The following is a 22312-nucleotide window of genomic DNA, read 5'->3' as shown; positions in this document are numbered from 1 at the left end:
AGTATGCTTGGGGTCATTGTCAATTTGGAAGACCCATTTGCGACAAAGCTTTATCTTCCTGACTGATGTATTGAGATGTTGCTTCAATATATCCACATACTTTTCTTCCCTCATGATGCCATCTATTATTTGAAGTGCACCAGTCCCTCCTGCAGAAAAGCACCCTCACAACATGATGCTGCCACCCCCGTGCTTCACGGTTGGGATGGTGATCTTCGGCTTGCTTGCCTCCCCCTATTTCCTCCAAACATAACGATGGTCATTATGGCCAAACAGTTCTATTTTTGTTTCATCAGACTGGAGGACATTTCTACAAACAGTACGATCTTTGTCCCCATGTGCAGTTGCAAAACGTAGTTTAGCTTTTTTATGGCGGTTTTGGAGCAGCGGTTTCTTCCTTGCTGAGCTGCCTCTCAGGTTATGTCGATATAGGACTTGTTTTACTGTGGATATAGATACTTTTCTACCTGTTTCCTCCAGCATCTTCACAAGGTCCTTTGCTGTTGTTCTGGGATTGATTTGCACCTTTCGTACCAAGGTACATTCATCTCTAGGAGACAGAACGTGTCTCCTTCCCGAGCGGTCCCATGGTGTTTAAACTTGCGTATTATTGTTTGTACAGATGAACGTGGTACCTTCAGGCGTTTGGAAATTGCTCCCAAGGATGAACCAGACTTGTAGAGGTCTACAATTTTTTTCTGAGGTCTTGGCTAATTTCTTTAGATTTTCCCATGATGTCAAGCAAAGAGGCACTGAGTTTGAAGGTAGGCCTTGAAATACATCCACAGGCACACCTCCTATCGACTCAAATGATGTCAATTAGCCTATCAGAAGCTTCTAAAGCCATGGCACCATTTTCTGGAATTTTCCAAGCTGTTTAAAGGCACAGTCAACTTAGTGTATGTAAACTTCTGACCAACTGGAATTGTGATACAATGAATTATAAGTTAAATAATCTGTCTGTAAACAATTGTTGGAAAAATGTCTTGTATCATGTACAAAGTAAAACTCCTAACCGACTTACCAAAACTATAGTTTGTTAACTTCTTGGTGACAGTGGGCAGTATTTTCACGTCCGGATGAAATGCATGCCCAAATTCAACTGCCTGCTACTCATCCCCAGAACAATAGATATGCATATTATTAGTATGGATAGATTTGGATTGAAAACACGCTGACGTTTCTAAAACTGTTTGAATCATGTCTGTGAGTATAACAGCACTTATGTAGCAGGCGAAACCCCGCTTTTTTTGTTTTGAGGTCACTCTCTTTTCAATGGGTTTCATTGGGAATCCAGATTTCTAAGGGACCTTCTTGCAGTTCCTACCGCTTCCACTGGATGTCACTAGTCATTAGAAATTGGTTGAGGTTATTCCTTTGTGTAATGAAGAAGTAGCCCTGTTCAAAATGAGGGTCACTTCAAGTGTACTGTTTGTTAGAGGTGCGTGACCAGAAAGGTAGCGTCAATTTGGTTTCTTCCTGTATTGAACACAGATCATCCCGTCTTCAATTTGATCGATTATTTACTTTAGAAAATAAAAAAAGTTGTATTACAAAAGTAGTTTGAAATGTTTTGGCAAAGTTTACAGGTAACTTTTGAGATATTTTGTAGTCACGTTGCGCAAGTTGGAACCGGTGTTTTTCTGGATCAAACGCGCCAAATAAATTAATATTTTGGATATATATCGACGGAATTAATCGAACAAAAGGACCATTTGTGATGTTTATGGGACATATTGGAGTGCCAACAGAAGAAGCTCGTCAAAGGTAAGGCATGATTTATATTTTTATTTCTGCGTTTTGTTTAGCGCCTGCAGGGTTGAAATATGCTTCTCTCACTTTGTTTACGGGGGCAATATCCTCAGATAATAGCATCATTTGCTTTTGCCGAAAAGCCTTTTTGAAATCTGACATGTTGGCTGGATTCACAACATGTGTAGCTTTAATTTGGTATCTTACATGTGTGATTTCATGAAAGTATTTATTTGAATTTGGCACTCTGCATTTTCTCTGGCTTTTGGCCGAGAAATTTGTGGAGTGGTTGAAAAAGGTGGGTAAACTGACTTCAACTGTACGTGAGAATGCTCTTCATTGACTACAGTTCAGCTCCCAAGTGCCCTCATCACTAAGCTAAGGACCCTGGGCTGCAACTGGAGTGCAGCAGGTTGAGAGCTAACACGGGGGCTCCTCAAGTCCCCTCTTTTACTCACCTTGGTGTCCAGACTGAGGAGATGATTGTGGATTACAGGAAAGGAGGACCGAGCATCACAGGTTGAGAGCTTCAAGCTCCTTGGTGTCCACATCACTAGACACAACAGCCTGATCACCAAAAGACTGAGGAGATGAGAAGCTCCCAATCTCATCAACGGGGCTGTAGTGGAGCAGGTTGAGAGGAACGACAAAACATATTCCCCCTCAGGAGACTGAAAATATTTGGCATGAATCCTCAGATCCTCAAAAGATTCTACAGCTGCACCATCAAGAGCATGGGTACATCACTTATTTACACAAGTATTCATACCCTTTGCAATGAGACTCCAAATTGAGCTCAGGTGCATCCTGTTTCCATTGATCATACTTGAGATGTTTCTACAAATTGGAGTCCACCTGTGGTCAATTCAATTGATTGGACATGATTTGGAAAGGCACACACCTGTCTATATAAGGTCCTACATTTAACAGTGCATGTCAGAGCAAAAACCAAGCCATGAGGTCGAAGGAATTGTCCATAGAGCTCCGAGACAGGATTGTGTCAAGGCCCAGATCTGGGAAAGGGTAGCAAAAAAGGTCTGCAGCATTGAAGGTCCCAAAGAACACAGTGAAACCTCTTCCAAACTGAGCTGAAGTTGAAGTTGACCAAGAACCCAATGATCACTCTAACAGAGTTCCAGAGTGCCTCTGTGGAGAACCATCCCTCCACCAATCAGTGGAGATTCAAACAAGATTCTCTGGTCTGATTGAAGATTGAACTCTTTGGCCTCAATTTTTTATTTTATCTCTATTTAACAAGGCAAGTCAGTTAAGAACAAATTCTTATTTTCAATGACGGCCTAAGAATAGTGGGTTAATTGCCTGTTCAGGGGCAGAACGACAGATTTGTACCTTGTCAGCTCGGGGATTTGAACTTGCAACCTTTCGGTTACTAGTTACTAGCTCTAACCACTAGGCTACCCTGGCGCCCCTCAAAGCCAAGCGTCACGTCTGGAGGAAACCTGGCACCATCCCTACCGTGAAGCTTGGTTGTGGCAGTATAATGCGTTAGGGATATTTTCAGCGGCAGGGAGTGAGAGACAAGTCAGGATCGAGCAATGTAAAGAGAGATCCTTGATGAAAACCTGCTCCAGAGCACTTAGGACCTCAGACTGGGGTGAAGGTTCACCTTCCAAAAGGACAACAACCCTAAGCACACAGCCAATACAACGCAGGAGTGGCTTCGGAACAAGTCTCTGAATGTCATTGAGTGGCCCAGCCAGAGCCCCAACTTGAACCCAATCTAATATCTCTGGAGACCTGAAAAAAGCTGTGCAGCTACGCTCCTCATCCAACTTGACAGAGCTAGAGAGGATCTGCAGAGAATTATCAGAGAAACACCCCAAATACAGATGTGCCAAGTTTGTAGCGTCATACCCAAGAAGACTCAAGGCTGAAATCGCTAGCAAAGGTGCTTCAACAAAGTACTGAGTAAGGGGCCTGAATACTATTGTAAATGTGATTTCAGGTTTTTATTTTTAATACATTTGTAAAAAATTCAAAAAAACTGTTTTTGCTTTGTCATTGTGGGGTATTTTGTGTAGATTGATGAGAGGGAAAAAAAACTATTTAATTAATTATAGAATAAGGCTGTAACATAACAAAATGTGGAGAAAGTCAAGGGATCTGAATACTTTCCGGATGCACTGTACATCTATTCAATCGTTAAAGCCTCAAACTAAGCTCTGCTTTCTCAGCTTTGCAGTGCAGAATGCACACAGTGTGGTGGCTGAATAGTGCGTTCTACAGATAGGGAAGACTGGAACCAAAATAAAAGGCTCATGCTGAGATCTGTACCATCAGTGATCAAGGGGAGCCATGTGCTCTAAGCTAGCTGTGCAAAGCTCCCTTAATACAGCTCTGCTCTGAGTCAAACAATGATCTTTCTGCACTAATGATCACATACCCTACTGATCAGACACCAGTGCTGACTTATCATTCCTTTGTCACCTTTAACATGACAAGTGCCTAACGATAGTTTTGTTCTGCTGTATGGCTGAAATAGAGACTTGAGGCTTTAATGGATTCATTCGAGCATCTGTTACCAAAATTAATTAAATGTTAACTTCATCAATCATGTTCTGTGACTGCACAGATCAAACACATGGTAGTATGACAAAAATATATATACCTCCTGCCTTTAATTTTAGTCCATGGTGGTTTGTAGTCTCAAAGTACCTGAGACCATTTATCATGCAGGCTGTACATGGGCACATACAAACCTTCCCATCAAACACCCACATCTACAGACCAGGTTAAATATGGGTGCTCTGGAGTTTAACAAATCTGACTAACCCCACTAGCACATTGGTCCAACTCAAACAAAAAAACGTTAGTCCAGATCACTGCTTTAGGGCACCCCAAGAGTCAACCCTGGCACTCACAGCTTAACCACCAGTGTCCCTCTGACACACAGAAGATGGTGATAGATTAAACCAGGCAGCAGAGAGGGAGACCTTAATGGAGTTGTTTAGAGGGAGAGAGGCGGGTGGGCCTAATTCATATTCACAGCAGTGGTGAATGAGTGAGAGTGAGCATGAAGGAGCGAGAGAGAGGGGAGGCTTGAATCTGAGTGACCTCCTAGATTGGCCCTGATAAGGGAAGCACTGGCAGAGAGCAGCTTTAAAAGGTTTGGCTCGATATTTATTTCATACATTTTATTTAACCTTTATTTAACTAGCCAGTTAAGAACAAATTCTTATTTACAATGACAGCCATCCCCGGACCAACCCTAACCTGGACGACCCTGGGCTAATTGTGTGCTGCCCTACGGGAGATGAAAGAGACAGATATCCACCTCAGAAGTTAAAAGTGTTGACTCATCGGATTAGAGGTTGAGAGGAGGGAAAGATGCCCTGGGTGTCTAACTGTGCTTCTGCATGTGCCAGGCTGCCAAGCCAGAGCAGCTGCTACCATTTCCAGTGCCCAGCGCCCAGTCCGCTTACCTCAATCACTTGGGTAGGACGTGGCCATATATCAGACCTCCTCCTCCTCCTCACAGGACCACATCAAGAGCTACAAACACTACAGCCCCAAGGTCCAGGAATAAAGGGGGCCATAGGGTCACTTTCACGAAGGAGCTGCAGAAGGGCCTGGTCTGGACATTGAGCTACAAGTGTTGTAGTAAGCTACTACCTCTCCAAGCTGCTAGAGAGTGGAACAGTATCCCAGAGCTACATGTCCCCATTCCAGAAAAGGAACCATGACGTGGTGATGGAGATCAGGAGGCTAGAACAGTTGTTTGATTCTGAAAGACTCAGTCTTCATAAACTGTCTTTCTGTTCCATATACAGAAATGCTGTGTAGCTGCCTCAAGTTAGAATGTGATCCTGTACATTTGATTAGAGCTTGCAGTACTTTTGCAGTGATGTGATATAAACAAAGACAATGGCAAAATAATAAAGTAACGTTCTGAAGGACCAGATGAGGTGGAAAGCTGACTTCTATCCAGAGTGAACAGGGGAGGGTGGAACTGGAAAAAGGAGAGAAGGGATGATGGATAAAGAGACAAACATGGAAAGAGACCTGCCCTGTGTTTCTGTCTGGTTCTTGTCTTTGTGCTCCCCTCTTTCATGGCTGTCACTGAGTGTACAAAATAGAGGTCGACCGATTCATCGGAATTTCACATTTTCATAACAATTGGAAATCTGTATTTTTTGGACACCGATTTGGACGTTTTATTTTTGACACCTTTATTTATCATTTATTTAACTAGGCAAGTCAGTTAAGAACACATTCTTATTTTCAATGACGGCCTAGGAACAGTGGATTAACTGCCTTGTTCAGGGGCAGAATGACAGACTTTTACCTTTTACCTCGGGGATTCAATCTTGCAACCTTACAGTTAACTAGTCCAACGCTCTAACCACCTGATTACATTGCACTCCACCAGGAGACTGCCTGTTACGCGAATGCAGTAAGAAGCCAAGGTAAGTTGCTAGCTAGCACTAAACTTATCTTATAAAAAACAATCAACCATAATCACTAGTTATAACTACACATGGTTGATGATATTACTCGTTTATCTAGCGGGTCCTGCGTTGCATATAATCGATGCGGTGCGTAATCGCGAAAAAGGACTGTCTTGCTCCAATGTGTACCTAACAATAAACATCAATGCCTTTCTTAAAATCAATACACAAGTATATATTTTTAAACCTGCATATTTAGTTAATATTGCCTGCTAACCTGGCTCGTTGCGAATTCTGTGAAGACAATTACTTCCTAACAAAGACAGCCAACTTCGCCAAACAGGGGATGATTGAACAAAAGCACATTTGCAAAAAATGCACAATAGTTGCACGACTGTACCTAACCATAAACATCAATGCCTTTCTTAAAATCAATATACAGAAGTATATATTTTTAAACCTGCATATTTAGAAATCCAGGTTAGCAGGCAATATTAACCAGGTGAAATTGTGTCACTTCTCTTGCGTTCATTGCACGCAGAGTCAGTGTATATGCAACAGTTTGGGTCGCCTAATTTGCCAGAGGTTTACGTAATTATGACATAACATTGAAGGTTGTGCAATGTAACAGGAATATTTAGACTTATGGATGCCACCCATTAGATAAAATACGGAACGGTTCCATATTTCACTGAAAGAATAAACGTCTTGTTTTCGAGGTGATAGTTTCCAGATTCGACCATATTAATGACCTAAGGCTCGTATTTCTGTGTGTTATTATGTTATAATTAAGTCTATGATTTGATAGAGCAGTCTGACTGAGCAATGGTAGGCACCAGCAGGCTCGTAAGCATTCATTCAAACAGCACTTTCGTGTGTTTTGCCAGCAGCTCGTCGCTGTGCTTCAAGCATTGAGCTGTTTATGATTTCAAGCCTATCAACTCCCGAGATTAACCTGGTGTAACCGATTTGAAATGGCTAGCTAGTTAGCGGGGTGCGCGCTAATAGCGTTTCAAACGTCCCTAGCTCTGAGACTTGGAGTGGTTGTTCCCCTTTCTCTGCAAGGGCCGCAGCTTTTGTGGAGCGATGGGTAATGCTGCTTCGAGGGTGGCTGTTGTCGATATGTTCCTGGTTCGAGCCCAGGTAGGGGCAAGGAGAGGGACGGAAGATATACTGTTACACTGGCAATACTAAAGTTCCTATAAGAACATCCAATAGTCAAAGGTATCTGAAATACAAATCGTATAGAGAGAAATTGTCCTACAATTATAAAAATAACTACAGCCTAAAACTTCTTACCTGGGAATATTTCATACATATACATGTTTCATTTTATTTGATGCTAAATTGATTTTATTGGTGTATTATATTAAGATAAAATAAGTGTTCATTCAGTATTGTTGTAATTGTCATTATTACAAATACATATATTTTTTAAATCGGACGAATAATCGGTATCGGCGTTGAAAAATCATAATCGGTCAACCTCTAGTACAAAACATTACGAGCACCTTCCTACTACTGAGTTGCATCCCCTTTTGCCCTCAGAAGAACCTCAATTCATCAGGGCATTGACTATACAAGGTGTCGAAAGCATTCCACAGGGATGCTGGCCCATGTTGACTCCAATGCTTTCCACAGTTGTGTCAAGTTGGCTGGATGTGTTTTGGGTGGTGGATCGTTCTTGATACACACGGGAAACTGTTGAGCGTGCAAAACCCAGCAGCATTGCAGTTCTTGACACCCTCAAACCGGTGCACCTGGCACCTACTACCATAACCTGTTCAAAGGTATTTCAATCTTTGGTCTTGCCCCTTCACCCTCTGAATGGCACACATACACAATCCATGTCTCAATTATTGTCTCAAGCCTTAAAAATCCTAACCTGTCCCCTCCCCTTCATCTACACCGATTGAAGTGGATAAATAAGTGACATTAATAAGGTATCATAGCTTTCACCAGGATTCACTTGGTCAGTCTATGTCATGGAAAGAGCAGGTGTTCCAACTGTTTTGTACACTCATTGTACAATCATGGGAACACTCCACCTCTCTCTCTCTATCTCTGTCTCTTTTCTCTCAGGATCTCAGTCCTCAGCTCCTCTCTGCACCTTTCTCATGGGCTTTTGCTTTGTGCGCTAAAATAAAAATGGTTTCCCATAACTAATACTTCTCTCAAATAAGGGGGTACAAGTGCTTTTATGAGTTCACTTGGGAGCTTCAGATGAATTTACTTCATCTATTCTTCTCAGCTTTGGATGTAATGACTGTAAACCCTGACACCAGTGTTCATTAGAACATAGGAATATTCTTTCTCTCACTCAACGATCGTAACACTGACGTGGTCTTATCTAACAATGCGTAGAACATCTGTTGTAGCTCAACATAACCCCATTGTGTCACTCAACAACATTTCTGACAGGGAGGGCATCACACACTCACTTCCGTATTGCTGACACACACACACAAACACGCACCACCCCTCCCACCGCATCTACGGTTTACATAAAAACAAGCTCTCCCTCTCCTCCTTCCTTTCAGGTACACAATAAAACTGTACTGTATTATCGTGTACACGATTTACATATATTGTGTGCTATTTCCAATAAAACAGATAATTCTGTCTTCAGAGAGACAGAATTATTTATAAGTATGAATGACAAGAATAGGTAGGCCTATACAGGAAATGACAAGAATAGATAGGCCTACACAGGAAATTACAAGAATAGGTAGGTCTATACAGGAAAAGGCAAGAATAGGTAGATCTACACAGGAAATGACAAGAATAGGTAGGCCTATACAGGAAATTACAAGAATAGGTAGGCCTATACAGGAAATGACAAGAATAGATAGGCCTACACAGGAAATTACAAGAATAGGTAGGTCTATACAGGAAAAGGCAAGAATAGGTAGATCTACACAGGAAATGACAAGAATAGGTAGGCCTATACAGGAAATTACAAGAATAGATAGGCCTACACAGGAAATTACAAGAATAGGTAGGTCTATACAGGAAAAGGCAAGAATAGGTAGATCTATACAGGAAAAGGCAAGAATAGGTAGGCCTATACAGGAAATTACAAGAATAGGTAGGCCTATACAGGAAATGACGAGAATAGGTAGGCCTATACAGGAAATGACAAGAAGAGGTAGGCCTATACAGGAAATGACAAGAATAGGTAGGCCTATACAGGAAATGACAAGAATAGGTAGGCCTACACAGGAAATGACAAGAATAGGTAGGCCTATACAGGAAATGACAAGAATAGGTAGGCCTATACAGGAAATGACAAGAATAGGTAGGCCTATACAGGAAATGACAAGAATAGGTAGGCCTATACAGGAAATGACAAGAATAGGTAGGCCCATACAGGAAATGACAAGAATAGGTAGGCCTATACAGGAAATGACAAGAATAGGTAGGCCTATACAGGAAATGACAAGAATAGGTAGGCCTATACAGGAAATGACAAGAATAGGTAGGCCTATACAGGAAAAGGCAAGAATAGGTAGGCCTATACTGGAAATTACAAGAATAGGTAGGCCTATACAGGAAATGACGAGAATAGGTAGGCCTATACAGGAAATGACGAGAATAGGTAGGCCTATACAGGAAATGACGAGAATAGGTAGGCCTATACAGGAAATGACGAGAATAGGTAGGCCTATACAGGAAATGACGAGAATAGGTAGGCCTATACAGGAAATGACGAGAATAGGTAGGCCTATACAGGAAATGACGAGAATAGGTAGATCTATACAGGAAAAGGCAAGAATAGGTAGGCCTATACAGGAAATTACAAGAATAGGTAGGCCTATACAGGAAATGACGAGAATAGGTAGGCCTATACAGGAAATGACAAGAAGAGGTAGGCCTATACAGGAAATGACAATACAAGGTAGGCCTATACAGGAAATATAAATAATAGGTAGTCCTATACAGGAAATACAAATAATAGGTAGGCTTTTACAGGAAATTAGAAATAGTCCATGGTCCTCCTAATTGAATGGTCCGATATCTCCTTAGATCCAGACAGTTCTCCTTCAGTTCAGGACAGAAGGATGATGGAGTTAGCACTACAAAAGCCCCCCTGCAAAACATACACGTAGCCTTTCTAATACACATGTCCTCCTTTATCTTTACTCTGCTCATCCTTCCTGTTCACATGTGGGTCAATAATGTTTTGATTTCAAATGGTGACGGCTGAGGGCCAAGTCATACCCAACCTGTAGCACGTAGCAGGAATCCTTCTCAGAACTTCCCCCACACACACTGCAGGCTAGTAAAGAAACCACACACTGCTTTCCCCCAACACACCTGCAGTACACACACTCAGCAAGATGCCGTCAACAGCAATAGAAACAAGACTGCAGCTACTGCTGGTTGTCATCTGCACATGAAAATGGAAAGTGACAGCTTTATTTCTGCAATTGTATCTTTTTCCACCACAAGCCACCAAACTGTTTTGAATTAGTCATCGAGCATTGCAAGCACAGAGAAAGCAGGTCAGAGGAGAACAGGTTCTCACGCCTGCAATACCAAAACAAATAAGGAGGAGAAACAAAGCACGTCACTAGCATGGGTCACAGCAACGGAACAAAGCCGCTAGAGTTCATCTCTGTAGTCAGTCACACACACTAGAATGTCAGACCAGCAGCCCACACTGTAGCCTAATGTAAATCTCAATTACTAGAAAAAAATGAATCACCTATATATATATATATATATAAAGTTGAAGTCAGAAGTTTACATACAATTAGGTTGGAATCATTAACACTCATTTTTCAACCACTCCACAAATGTCTTGTTAACATACTACAGTTTTGACAAGTCGGTTAGGACATCTACTTTGTGCAAGACACAAGTCATTTTTCCAACAATTGTTTACAGACAGATTATTTCACTTGTAACTCACTGTGTGCCAATTCCAGTGGGTCAGAAGTTTACATACACTAAGTTGACTGTGCCTTTAAAGAGCTTGGAAAATTCCAGAAAATTATGTCATGGCTTTAGAAGCTTCTGATAGGCTAATTGACATCATTTGAGTCAATTGGAGGTGTACATGTGGATGTATTTCAAGGCCTACCTTCAAACTCAGTGCCTCTTTGCTTGACATCATGGGAAAATCAAAAGAAATCAGTCAAGACCTCAGAAAACAATTGTAGACCTCCACAAGTCTGATTCATCCTTGGGAGCAATTTCCAAATGCCTGAAGGTACCACGTTTATCTGTACAAACAATAGTACGCAAGTATAAACACCATGGGATCACACAGCTGTCATACCGCTCAGGAAGGAGATGCGTTCTGTCTCCTAGAAATGAATGTACTTTGGTGCAAAAAGTGCAAATCAATCCCAGAACAACAGTAAAGAACCCTGTGAAGATGCTGGAGGAAACAGGTACAAAAGTATCTATATCCACAGTAAAAACAAGTCTTATATCGACATAACCTGAAAGGCCGCTCAGCAAGGAAGAAACCACTGCTTCAAAACATGCCATAAAAAAGCCATACTACGGTTTGCAACTGCACATGGGGACATTTGTAGAAATGTTCTCTGGTCTGATAAAACAAAAATAGAACTGTTTAGACATAATGACCATCGTTATGTTTGGATGAAAAAGGGGGTCGCTAGCTGAAAAATACCATCCCAAACGTGAAGCACGGGGTTGGCAGCATCATGTTGTGGGGATGCTTTGCTGCAGGAGGGACTGGTGCACTTCACAAAATAGATTGCATCATGAGGGAGGTAAATTATGTGGATATATTTAAGCAACATCTCAAGACATCAGTCAGGAAGTTTAAAGCTTGGTCGCAAATGGATCTTCCAAATGGACAATGACCCCAAGCATACTTCCAAAGTTGTGGCAAAATGGCTTAAGGACAACAAAGTCAAGGTATTTGGAGTGGCCATCACAAAGCCCTGACCTCAATCCTATAGAATATTTGTGGGCAGGACTGAAAAGGCGTGTGCGAGCAAGGAGGCCTACAAAGCTGACTCAGTTACACCAGCTCTGTCACGAGGAATGGGCCAAAGTTCACCCAATTTATTGTGGGAAGCATGTGGAAGGCTACCTGAAACGTTTGACCCAAGTTAAACAATTTAAAGGCAATACTACTAAATACTAATTGAGTGTATGTAAACTTCTGACCCACTGGGAATGTGATGAAAGAAATAAAAGCTGAAATAAATCATTCTCTCTACTATTATTCTGACATTTCACATTCTTAAAATAATGTGGTGATCCTAACTGACCTAAGACAAGGATTTTTTGACTAGGATTAAATGTCAGGAATTGTGAAAAACTGAGTTTAAATGTATTTGTCTAAGGTGTATGTAAACTTCCGAATTCAACTGTATATATATATACAGTCGTGTCCAAAGGTTTTGAGAAAGACACAAATATTAATTTCCACAAACTTTTGGCCACGACTGTACATAAGAATGATACAATGTCTTTAAAATCATAGCATAACATGACGTAGTCACAAGTTCTACATTTTGATTAGTCATAAGCTGCTGTGGAGTTTCAAGCGTGTTGAATTCCATGTAAAAATTACATCTCATGGAATGAAATTACAAACAACAGTTTGTCTGTGCCTAATGTCATGATCTGCATATGTAAAAGTCATGTAGTGTTACATGACTGTGTGTGGTGCATAAGTGTTTATTACATTGGCTTTCCATCATCAGGAGAATGAGAGGTAAACAGTGGTGAGGCAGCATTGAACCCTATCACTGGCCAGTGGCAGGGAGAGTGTTGGGGTACAATAGAGATGGCTGATAAGCCCATGTGTTGTGCTATGGGAGTGGGTGGAGTGAAAGGAGATCAGTCCAGAGCAGTGTTTAGCGCTTCAAACACCCCTCTGGGGAGGGGAATGGATCGATCCACTTTGGATGTGAGCCAACCCATTCCCAGCCTCCAGCCAGAGATACTTCCACAAATTAGGCAGCCCTGTAAGCCTGTGTGCATGCAATCCATTTTTTTACACTTCACCATAGACTGATATCTTCTCTTCACAAGCCAGTGCTGAGCTGAGCACTGTGTAAACCCTGTGTTTAGAAGCATGCAGATGTGCTGGGCAGGCTGATAGAGAGAAGGGCCCTGCTGCACAGGCTGTGGTGGCTGCTGCTGCCGTCATCCTCCACTGATTACAGGGAGAGGAGTTCAAATAGAGCTGCTGCTCTCTCATTCTGGTAGTATGTGCTTGGTGCGTGTAGGTCTATGGTCTGGATCCCACCCATAGGAGGGACGGTTTTGCCCAAAGCCACAGGAGACTGTCCAGATCCCGGAGAGTGTGTAGAGAGGACACACACCATCCAACTGACAGAGAACTCCATCACTTACACTCCTGCTAGGACACCATGGACACACAAGCGTAACACAACGCTGCTCAGGGCCGGATTACCAAACGGGCACCCAGAGCACGTGCCCCGGGGCCCCCGAGGCACGTGCTCTTCCTTGAGACAGATCAAAAACACTACTCAACTATCAAGAAGGAGACACTCGCTTTGGTACTGGCCCTTCAGTACTTCCAGTTTTATGTAACGGCCTCTACCCCTATGGTGGTCTATACCGATCACAACTCTCTCTTTTCCTGCAAAAGACGAGCTCCACGAACAGCCGACTCCTTCACTGGAGTCTCACATCGCAAGATTTGCCCTTTGAAAACAGACATGTCCATGGTAAGGACAACTTGGTTAATGATCGTCTTTCCGCCTCCCGGGTGGCGCAGTGGTTAAGGGCGCTGTACTGCAGCGCCAGCTGTGCCACCAGAGACTCTAGGTTCGCGCCCAGGCTCTGTTGTAACCGGCCGCGACGGGGAGGTCCGTGGGGCGACGCACAAATGGCCTAGCGTCGTCCGGGTTAGGGAGGGTTTGGCCGGTAGGGAAATCCTTGTCTCATCGTGCACCAGCGACTCCTGTGGCGGGCCGGGCGCAGTGCGTGCTAACCAAGGTTGCCAGGTGCACTGTGTTTCCTCCGACACATTGGTGCGGCTGGCTTCCGGGTTGGATGGCGCTGTGTTAAGAAGCAGTGCGGCTTGGTTGTGTATCGGAGGACGCATGACTTTCAACCTTCGTCTCTCCCGCGCCCGTACGGGAGTTGTAGCGATGAGACAAGATAGTAGCTCCTAAAACAATTGGATACCACAAAATTGGGGAGAAAAAGGGGTAAAATATAAATAATATAAAAATGATCGTCTTTCAAGGGTGTGTGTAGCCCTGGCACACATTTTGTTTTGACTGCAATTTTACTGTATTGGTGTTTCATTTATTTTGTTTTAGCTCATTCCAAGTGGGTGAGCGTTATAGAAACGTCAGAGTTTTAGCCTGCTATAAATAAAGAAAAATAAGTTTAAAAAAGAAAAAAAATTGTATATACTACGGTTTTAGAACACCTACTCATTCAAGGATTTTTCTTTATTTGTACTATTTTCTACATTGTAGAATAATAGAGAAGACATCAAAACTATGAAAGAACAGATGTAGTAACCAAAAAAGTGTTAAACAAATCAAAATATACTTTATATTTGAGATTCTTCAAAGTTGCCACCCTTTGCTTTGATGACAGCTTTGCACACTCTTGGTATTCTCTCAACCAGCTTCACCTGGAATACTTTTCCAACAGTCTTGAAGGAGTTCCCTCATATGCTGACCGCTTGTTGGCTGCTTTTCCTTCACCTTGCGGTCCAACTCATCCCAAACCATCTCAATTTGGTTCAGGTTGGGTGATTGTGGAGGCCAGGTCATCTGATGCAGCACTCCATCACTCTCCTTCTTGATAAAATAGGCCTTACAGAGCCTGGAGGTGTGTTGGGTCATTGTCCTGTTAAAAAACAAATGAGAGTCCCACTAAGCCCAGGAGGGATGGCATATCGCTGCAGAATGCAGAATGCATGCTGGTTAAGTGTGGGTCACCAGCAAAGCATCCCCACACCATAACACCTCCTCCTTCATGCTTTACGGTGGGAAATACACATGCAGAGATCATCCATTCACCCACACCGGGTCTCACAAAGACATGGCAGTTGGAACCAAAAATCCTACATTTGGACTCCAGACCAATGGACAATTTCCACCCGTCTAATGTCCATTGCTCGTGTTTCTTGGCCCAAGCAAGTCTCTTCTTATTATTTCTGTCCTTTAGTAGTGGTTTCTTTGTAGCAATTCAACCATGAAGGCCTGATTCACACAGTCTCTTCTGAACAGTTGATGTTGAGATGTGTCTGTTACTTGAAATCTGTGAAGCATTTATTTGGGCTGCAATTTCTGAGGCTGGTAACTCTAATGAACTTATCCTCTGCAGCAGAGGTAACTCTGGGTCTTCCATTCCTGTGGCGGTCCTCATGAGAGCCAGTTTCATCATAGTGCTTGATGGTTTTTGCGACTACAATTGAAGAAACTTGTTCCGTATTGACTGACTTTCATGTCTTAAAGTAATGATGGACTGTCGTCTCTCTTTGCTTTTTGAGCTGTTCTTGCCATAATATGGACTTGGTCTTTTACCAAATAGGGCTATCATCTGTACTCCCCTACCTTGTCACAACACAACTGATTGGCTCAAATTCCACAAATGTACTTTTAACAAGGCACACCTGTTAATAGAAATGCATTCCAGGTGACTACCTCATGAAGCTGGTTGAGAGAATGCCAAGAGTGTGCAAAGCTGTCATCAAGGCAAAGGGTGGCTATTTAAAGAGGCGGCAGCGTAGCCTAGTGGTTAGAGCGTTGGACTAGGAACCGGAAGGTTGCGAGTTCAAACCCCCGAGCTGACAAGGTACAAATCTGTCGTTCTGCCCCTGAACAGGCAGTTAACCCACTGTTCCTAGGCCGTCCTTGAAAATAAGAATGTGTTCTTAACTGACTTGCCTGGTTAAATAAAGGTTAAATAAAAAAGAATCTCCAATCTAAAATATATTTGGATTTTTTTAACACTTTTTTGGTTACTACATGATTCCATATGTGTTATTTATTAGTTTTGACATCTTCACTATTATTCTACAATATAGAAAATGTACAATGTTCTTCCCTGTCTTTATTTTGCTCCACTTTTTGGTTTGGTGTGAGTTTTTCTTTTGTTTGCCTCTTCGTGGGTAAATGTTGTGGGCGCTCATGGTGGGTGTCTTTTAGGTCTCAGTACTTGTTTCTAGTCAACTTTCTCTCAGCCTCACGGCAAAATGTGTAGAATAGCAGCTAGCTCCATCCACAGCTGCAGTAGACAGCAGCACCACTGGTATATTAACCATGGTCTTCCACCAGAGGAACAATCTGAGGCCCTGCAGCAGGCTAGTTGATTGTGGATTTGTGCTTGTCCTTCACACAGCAAACATCCACTGTGAACAAATGTATTGAAAGTCATAACAAACAGAGCCGAGGCCACGGTTTCCCATTCCAGCGTTCATTTAAATTGATCAATATCACATAGCCTCTCACCAGGGCCCTATATGAAGACAGCCACAGCTGCAGGAGCCTATCACAGTTTTTAGAAGGTGGAGGAGAGGGGCCAGGGGTGGGTGTCCAGGATGCTGTCCGTCAGAACCTGTTGTGACAGTTTTATCCCAGCTGAGGGGGAAGGTAACACGGAGAACGGCACAATGAGGAGCGATAAATGTCAGGCACAGGCCCAGCACCATGGTAATGGCTGACAAACGGTTGGCTAGCTCCTCTCTCTCTCTCTCTCTCTCTCTCAGCCACCCAGTCTCAGACACATGTGCAGCTCTATTCTATCAAAGGACACGACGACAAGGACAGCAGAAATCACCCACAGCACTTTCCTAGGATTTTAGGCAAGTGTGACAGGCAGCCATGCTAAGATACTGCCTCGTCACATTCACACCAGCCAACATGATTTCACCATGACTATCAATAGAAGACCAATGACTTTCCATCCAACTGAACAATTCATTTAACTTCAAAGTAACATTTTGTTCTGTTGTGCCAATCCTCATAAGCTACACAGCATATAGGATAGCAAGAACGTTTTGCTCATGCTGAGTGAGTTGATATTCTATGAAAAAAGAGATGTACCAGCTAGTAAAACTCAATGAGATATCCTCCCCTTTCTCTCCAGCACTCTCTCTGACACAGTGTCATGTTCTATGCCCTGTTAGTATAGAGGTCTGGCCATTGGGACATAGAAGGTTCATCAATTAATGAATCACTATGATACATTAATTGTTCAGGTGAATGAGCCTGCGGGGCTAATTGAGGTGTCAAAGGATTCTCTATAGCTGAGACAGAACAGCTTTCTGAGACCTCCCCCACATGCGTGCATCCTCTCCCACAACACACTGTGGCAGCATTGACATCTAAAACTCAGACAGGAATGCTTTGATAATCTTAGGCAAAAACACTCTCACATCTGAGAAGCAAACGTGTCCAAGAAACAGAAGCAACACAAGCAGGCAAATTAACACCTTAGTGGGATACATTTGTGAGTTCAATGACCAAACAACCTATAGGGCGATCAGAACCCTAGTATGTTTCTGTTGATTCTTGGTGGGATTGTGACCTTTGGCCCCAAGTTTTCTGAGACAAATAATAATAATAATATAGAACAGTCTCAATTCGTTGGGGCATTGACTCTACAAGGTGTCGAAAGTGTTCCACAAGGATGCTGGCCCATATTGACTCCAATGCTCCCCACAGCTGTGCTAAGTTGGCTGGATGTCCTTTGGGTGGTGGACCATTCTTGATACACATGGGAAACTGGTGTGCATGAAAAACCCAGCGGCGTTGCAGTTCTTGACACAGTTCTACCACACCCCATTCAAAGGCACTTACATTTTTTCTTGCACATTCATCATTTGAATGGCACATACACAATCCATGTCTCAATTGTCTCAAGGCTTAAAAATCCTTATTTAACCTGTCTCCTCCCCTTCATCTACACTGATTGAAGTGGATTTAACAAGTGACATCAATAAGGGATTCACTTGGTCAGTATATGTCATGGAAAGTGCAGGTGTTCATAATATTTTGTACACTCAGTATATGTGATCATATACAAATGAAAGCAAGGTTTGAAATGATGATGTTTTAGTCAAATGTTATATCTGTTTGGGTTTCTTGCGGTCAATTTGCAGTCTACAAATGATTTGTAATTATGTTCTGGCCCCTTGACCATCCACTCAAGAAAATCGTCCTGCGGCTGAAACTAGTTGATGATCGCTGATCTATAGGATATCTCTATCCTGTATTTCTAAGAGTATCTATATTTACTAGATGGAGTCAATGCCGCTTTTCCAATCATGAATGATTGGTAGGTTTGTACCTGAGAGTGGCAGCACTGTGAGTACTGGTAAGAGGCAAGAAGATGAAGCGAAGCATGAAAATACAACATCAAAACCTAACGTAAAAACAAATTATCTTTCACATTGTTATTTTCTGAAAGAAAATATCCTTTTTCTGTTTTATGGCGCTGGAGAGAGTGAGGATTACAGCAGTCGATCACTTGAAATGCTTGGCTGCCTCATTCACGGTGACCTTTGGCAAGGTCATGACATTAAAGCGTAGAAGATGAGGTAATGATTAACGTTGGTTGTTAAACTTGTTTTTCATCTGATGAGCATTAATGGTCCTCGGAGTGCTTCATCTTCTGTTGTAGCAACAATACCCACCTCAACCTGTGGTTCAGATAGGTCCCAGTACATTTGGATCTCTCGCCTGACTTCCCCAAGGAGTTCAATTCAATTTGTTGTACGCAGTGGCAACCCATAATGTTTTTGAGCCCCACAATATTTTTCTTTGATGACAAAATTTTCCAACGAAGGACAACAAGGTGAGTCCCATAATGTCTTATATGCTGCTGCATAAATGATGTAATATGCCAGGGAGATATGGTCAGCCATATCAGCTATGTTTTTAAAAAAAAAGGCTGTAAACGAGGCTGAATTAACTGTTTCACTGCCAGACAAGGCTCCGCTGATAGCCAGGTGTAGCGGTGGTAAGGATTCACTCCATGGTGCTGGAAAGAAAGCTCTGCTGTTGGGACAGCTTTATGTAGGCACTAACAGTTTGTGGGCACCGCTTGGCCTTGTTATAGTGCAGTTAATGTATTGTTTAGTGTTGTGTTGTGGCTTTGCTGGCATGCATCTACAAAAAATTGGGGGCAGTTTCCCCTACCAAGATGCTAATATCGCAAATGGTTGTATGGCAAATACAGAAATAGATGCACATCCTTCAAGGGTGGTTTCCATATTAACTTGTTGAGCTAGGTGTGAAATGTACACCATAATGGAGGGGTCTATTGGCAAAGAATGAACATCTGAATAATACGTACAGCATGCTGTGGCATGAACTGCACCTTTTACATTGTTCATCTATTCTACCATTGATGTTCATAATGGGGAAATACAGTTACATAAGTGTCTGTGACCCCACATGCATCACATGATAATGATGATGAACGACACAGATGTTTTGACTGGTTCTTACCTGTGTCCTGTCTAAACTGGTGCATGGACTGCAGGTCGATGATGTAAGAGGCCAGCTGGGCATCCACCTGTCCAAGGACCACAGTCCCCCGCACGTCCCCCTTCAGTACGTTCTCTATGTGGTGGCACGTTGCCGCGCTGTAGGGCCGCCAGCGCCCATGTTCGTTCAGCCACTCCCACACCACCACCCGGGCCAGGTTCTGAGGAGGGTACCCCAGCCCGTTGACCGACACCAGCACCCCAGAGCCTGGCCGTGCCATTGTTCCACTATAGCAACCGTGGTTCAGCTGCTGCTACTACGGTACAAGAAGACCACTGCTACCCAGCAGGCCACCAGAGATGCCCAAGCATTTGTTCTTCTTTTTTAAAACAACAATTAAAACTTTGATGTCAGCAGTCACTCTGATAGTCCTCGGTCAAATGGTGATGTTTCCAGGGCACAGGTCCAGTGGAGTCATCTAGTTCACTTAGAAGAAACTCACTGTCATCCTGAAGGTGCTTTTTTCCACTGCAGTTTCTTTAACCAGCCTTTTTTTTGAAATGCCAAAAGCAGCTAAACTCCCTCCTCTTATGGCTTGATGTGTTTGAAGTGGCAGATGATGTTGATGTTGATGAGCTTTGCAGAAGTATACAACCGGAGCAGTCTCAGAAAACCCAAGCAGATGAACATGGGATATACACTCTAAATCAGACAGGAGACAGGAAAGAATGTGACATAAAAAAAACAGATAGAAAATGCACATTGGTAGGATTTGTCCTGAGCTGACTTAACTAAAAGGAAAAATGGCAACAAAAACATTATGATTTAAATACATTCAAAGGATACCATGAATACTTCACAGTGTTATTACTCCATAATAAGCATGCTGCTCCAGGATCCTATACTTTGCATAGTTATTTCTAGGTAGTATAATGACACAATGCATATGTTAGCATATCAACAGCAATATAAGGATGATTTGAGTCTTTATCTTTTCATTTTGGAATTTATTTACAACATCTTATTTATTAATTATTTACAATCATGTGCACGATATTCCTCAAACGGTATTCTACAATATTATCGAGGTCTCTTTTTTTCGATATAGGGTTCGCATTCTTATTCAGCTCTTAAGTGTTTATGTGCTGAATATAATTATAGCTTAATCCAACACATACTAGTCTACCGAGATCTTAATTATACATTTTATTATATATATATATATAAGTATAGCTACGTCCAAGCACAATTTTGGCTGGACTCGATAAACCATTGTAATAATAATCGAGGTTTTGTTCTAATCCCGTCGAGTTTGCAATGATTGCCTATTTTGGTCGGCAGACAGACCTGTAGGTTGTGATCGAGGCGAATGTTGCCCATTGCAAATTCAAGCAAAAATAAACACAGGCGCAAATCAAATCATAGGTTGTTGATTTAGTATAACGCAGGAATACTTACAAAACCGGTATTCGTGTCTTCAGGACAGTAGCGTTATTCAAACCTGTGATATGTCCTCCCATAAATTACAAATACAAATATATTTCAGATGATGAATTGCCTTATAATCAAGCAGTGCCGGGTGTTATTTCCAATTATTTGCATTTTTCCGTTCTATGCATCTCAGTTTATCCGAACTCCGACAGCCTGCTATGGATAAACAATAAAACGCATGCCCCAATTACAATCACCCGAACGTTTGAGGTGCGGAGCCATTATTGCTATAGGACTGGTCTGGTGGTTTCCCCCTTAGATGTATTAAATTAATTCGCTCATAAACTGAACATGCAAAAGTGGTCGAAAATTACGCACAACGGTCCACGAGCACCTGTGATGCTGACCAAGAAAATCTCTACTATTACCTTGGCTGCGCGCGTAATCGCGTTGCGTTGTAGAAAAATGACAGGAAGATGTTGCATCGCTGAAGTGAAAATGAGACGACGGTGAACAGTCTGTTCTAAAAACAGCAAAATATTGCTCATGTAAATGAACGAAATCAACTATATTTTTTACTCATCAAATAAATAAACAAATATTTGCATGAAATAGGTCATTTTCAACGCTTTGATCTGAACGCTTCCATTGAATTTCCTTAGCCTACATTCGGTAGACCCAAACCGAGTCCGGGAGAAAAGCCTGCGGTGTGTGCATCACAGCACTGGACTGTTGCTCCACAACTTTAAGATAAAATAGTACGCTATAGAGATAAACCTAACAGAAAGCACCACTTTCGCGGCAGAGGATTTTTTCTACACATGACTTTTGTTAAGAACTTGACTTTATCATAGCGAACTTGATGATGGCAGCGGTGGGATTATCTCTGGTTTCCCATGTTTGCACCTCTAACTGCGTGCGCTCTCTCTCCATCTCTCTCTGTCCCGAATCATGTAAATTGCTACTGTCTCTGCCAAGAGGTCTGGATCTGTAGGCCTAAATGTCAGGAGGTAGTGTACTTGCTCTGTAACCCTATGGTTACATGGTTCAAGCCCTTATCTGGCTGTGTCTCCTCAATCTCTAGGCCTTTGTTCTCTATCCTATGCTTCATTTGGTATTTTAAAATACATGTTTGGTTTTGCCAGTCTGTACTGATAGTATAGTGACATCTTGTGTCTAGATATGGAAATGTAGGCTAGAGGTAAACACTTCCACGAGTAATTCAATTGGATTGGTCTTAAGTAAATTGCATTTATTTCACTGATCAAGTATTGTAAATTAAAAGTTTCCATGTCAAAAACGGCC

General features: G+C 42.3%; 1 protein-coding gene across 3 annotated transcripts in view; it reads right to left on the bottom strand.

The window, feature by feature from the left end:
* Positions 1–21960, bottom strand: part of LOC112263000 (E3 ubiquitin-protein ligase DTX1) — a 63966-nt gene extending 42006 nt beyond the window's left edge. For 2 of the 3 annotated variants that reach the window (XM_024438935.2, XM_024438937.2), the window contains exons 1-2: positions 21035–21422; positions 19598–20278 (exon numbers count right to left, since the gene is read on the bottom strand). In XM_024438935.2, coding sequence (XP_024294703.1) covers positions 19598–19856 — 259 coding nt within the window. In that variant the 5' untranslated portion in view covers positions 19857–20278; positions 21035–21422. The other variant, XM_024438936.2, reaches the window with a different exon arrangement.
* Positions 21961–22312: the final 352 nt, after the last annotated feature.

The sequence above is a fragment of the Oncorhynchus tshawytscha genome, linkage group LG12, assembly GCF_018296145.1.
Source record: "Oncorhynchus tshawytscha isolate Ot180627B linkage group LG12, Otsh_v2.0, whole genome shotgun sequence".
In the NCBI taxonomy this organism is placed as follows: Eukaryota; Metazoa; Chordata; class Actinopteri; order Salmoniformes; family Salmonidae; genus Oncorhynchus; species Oncorhynchus tshawytscha.
Note: the sequence above shows the minus strand (reverse complement) of the source record. Positions and strands in the feature narration are given on the sequence as shown.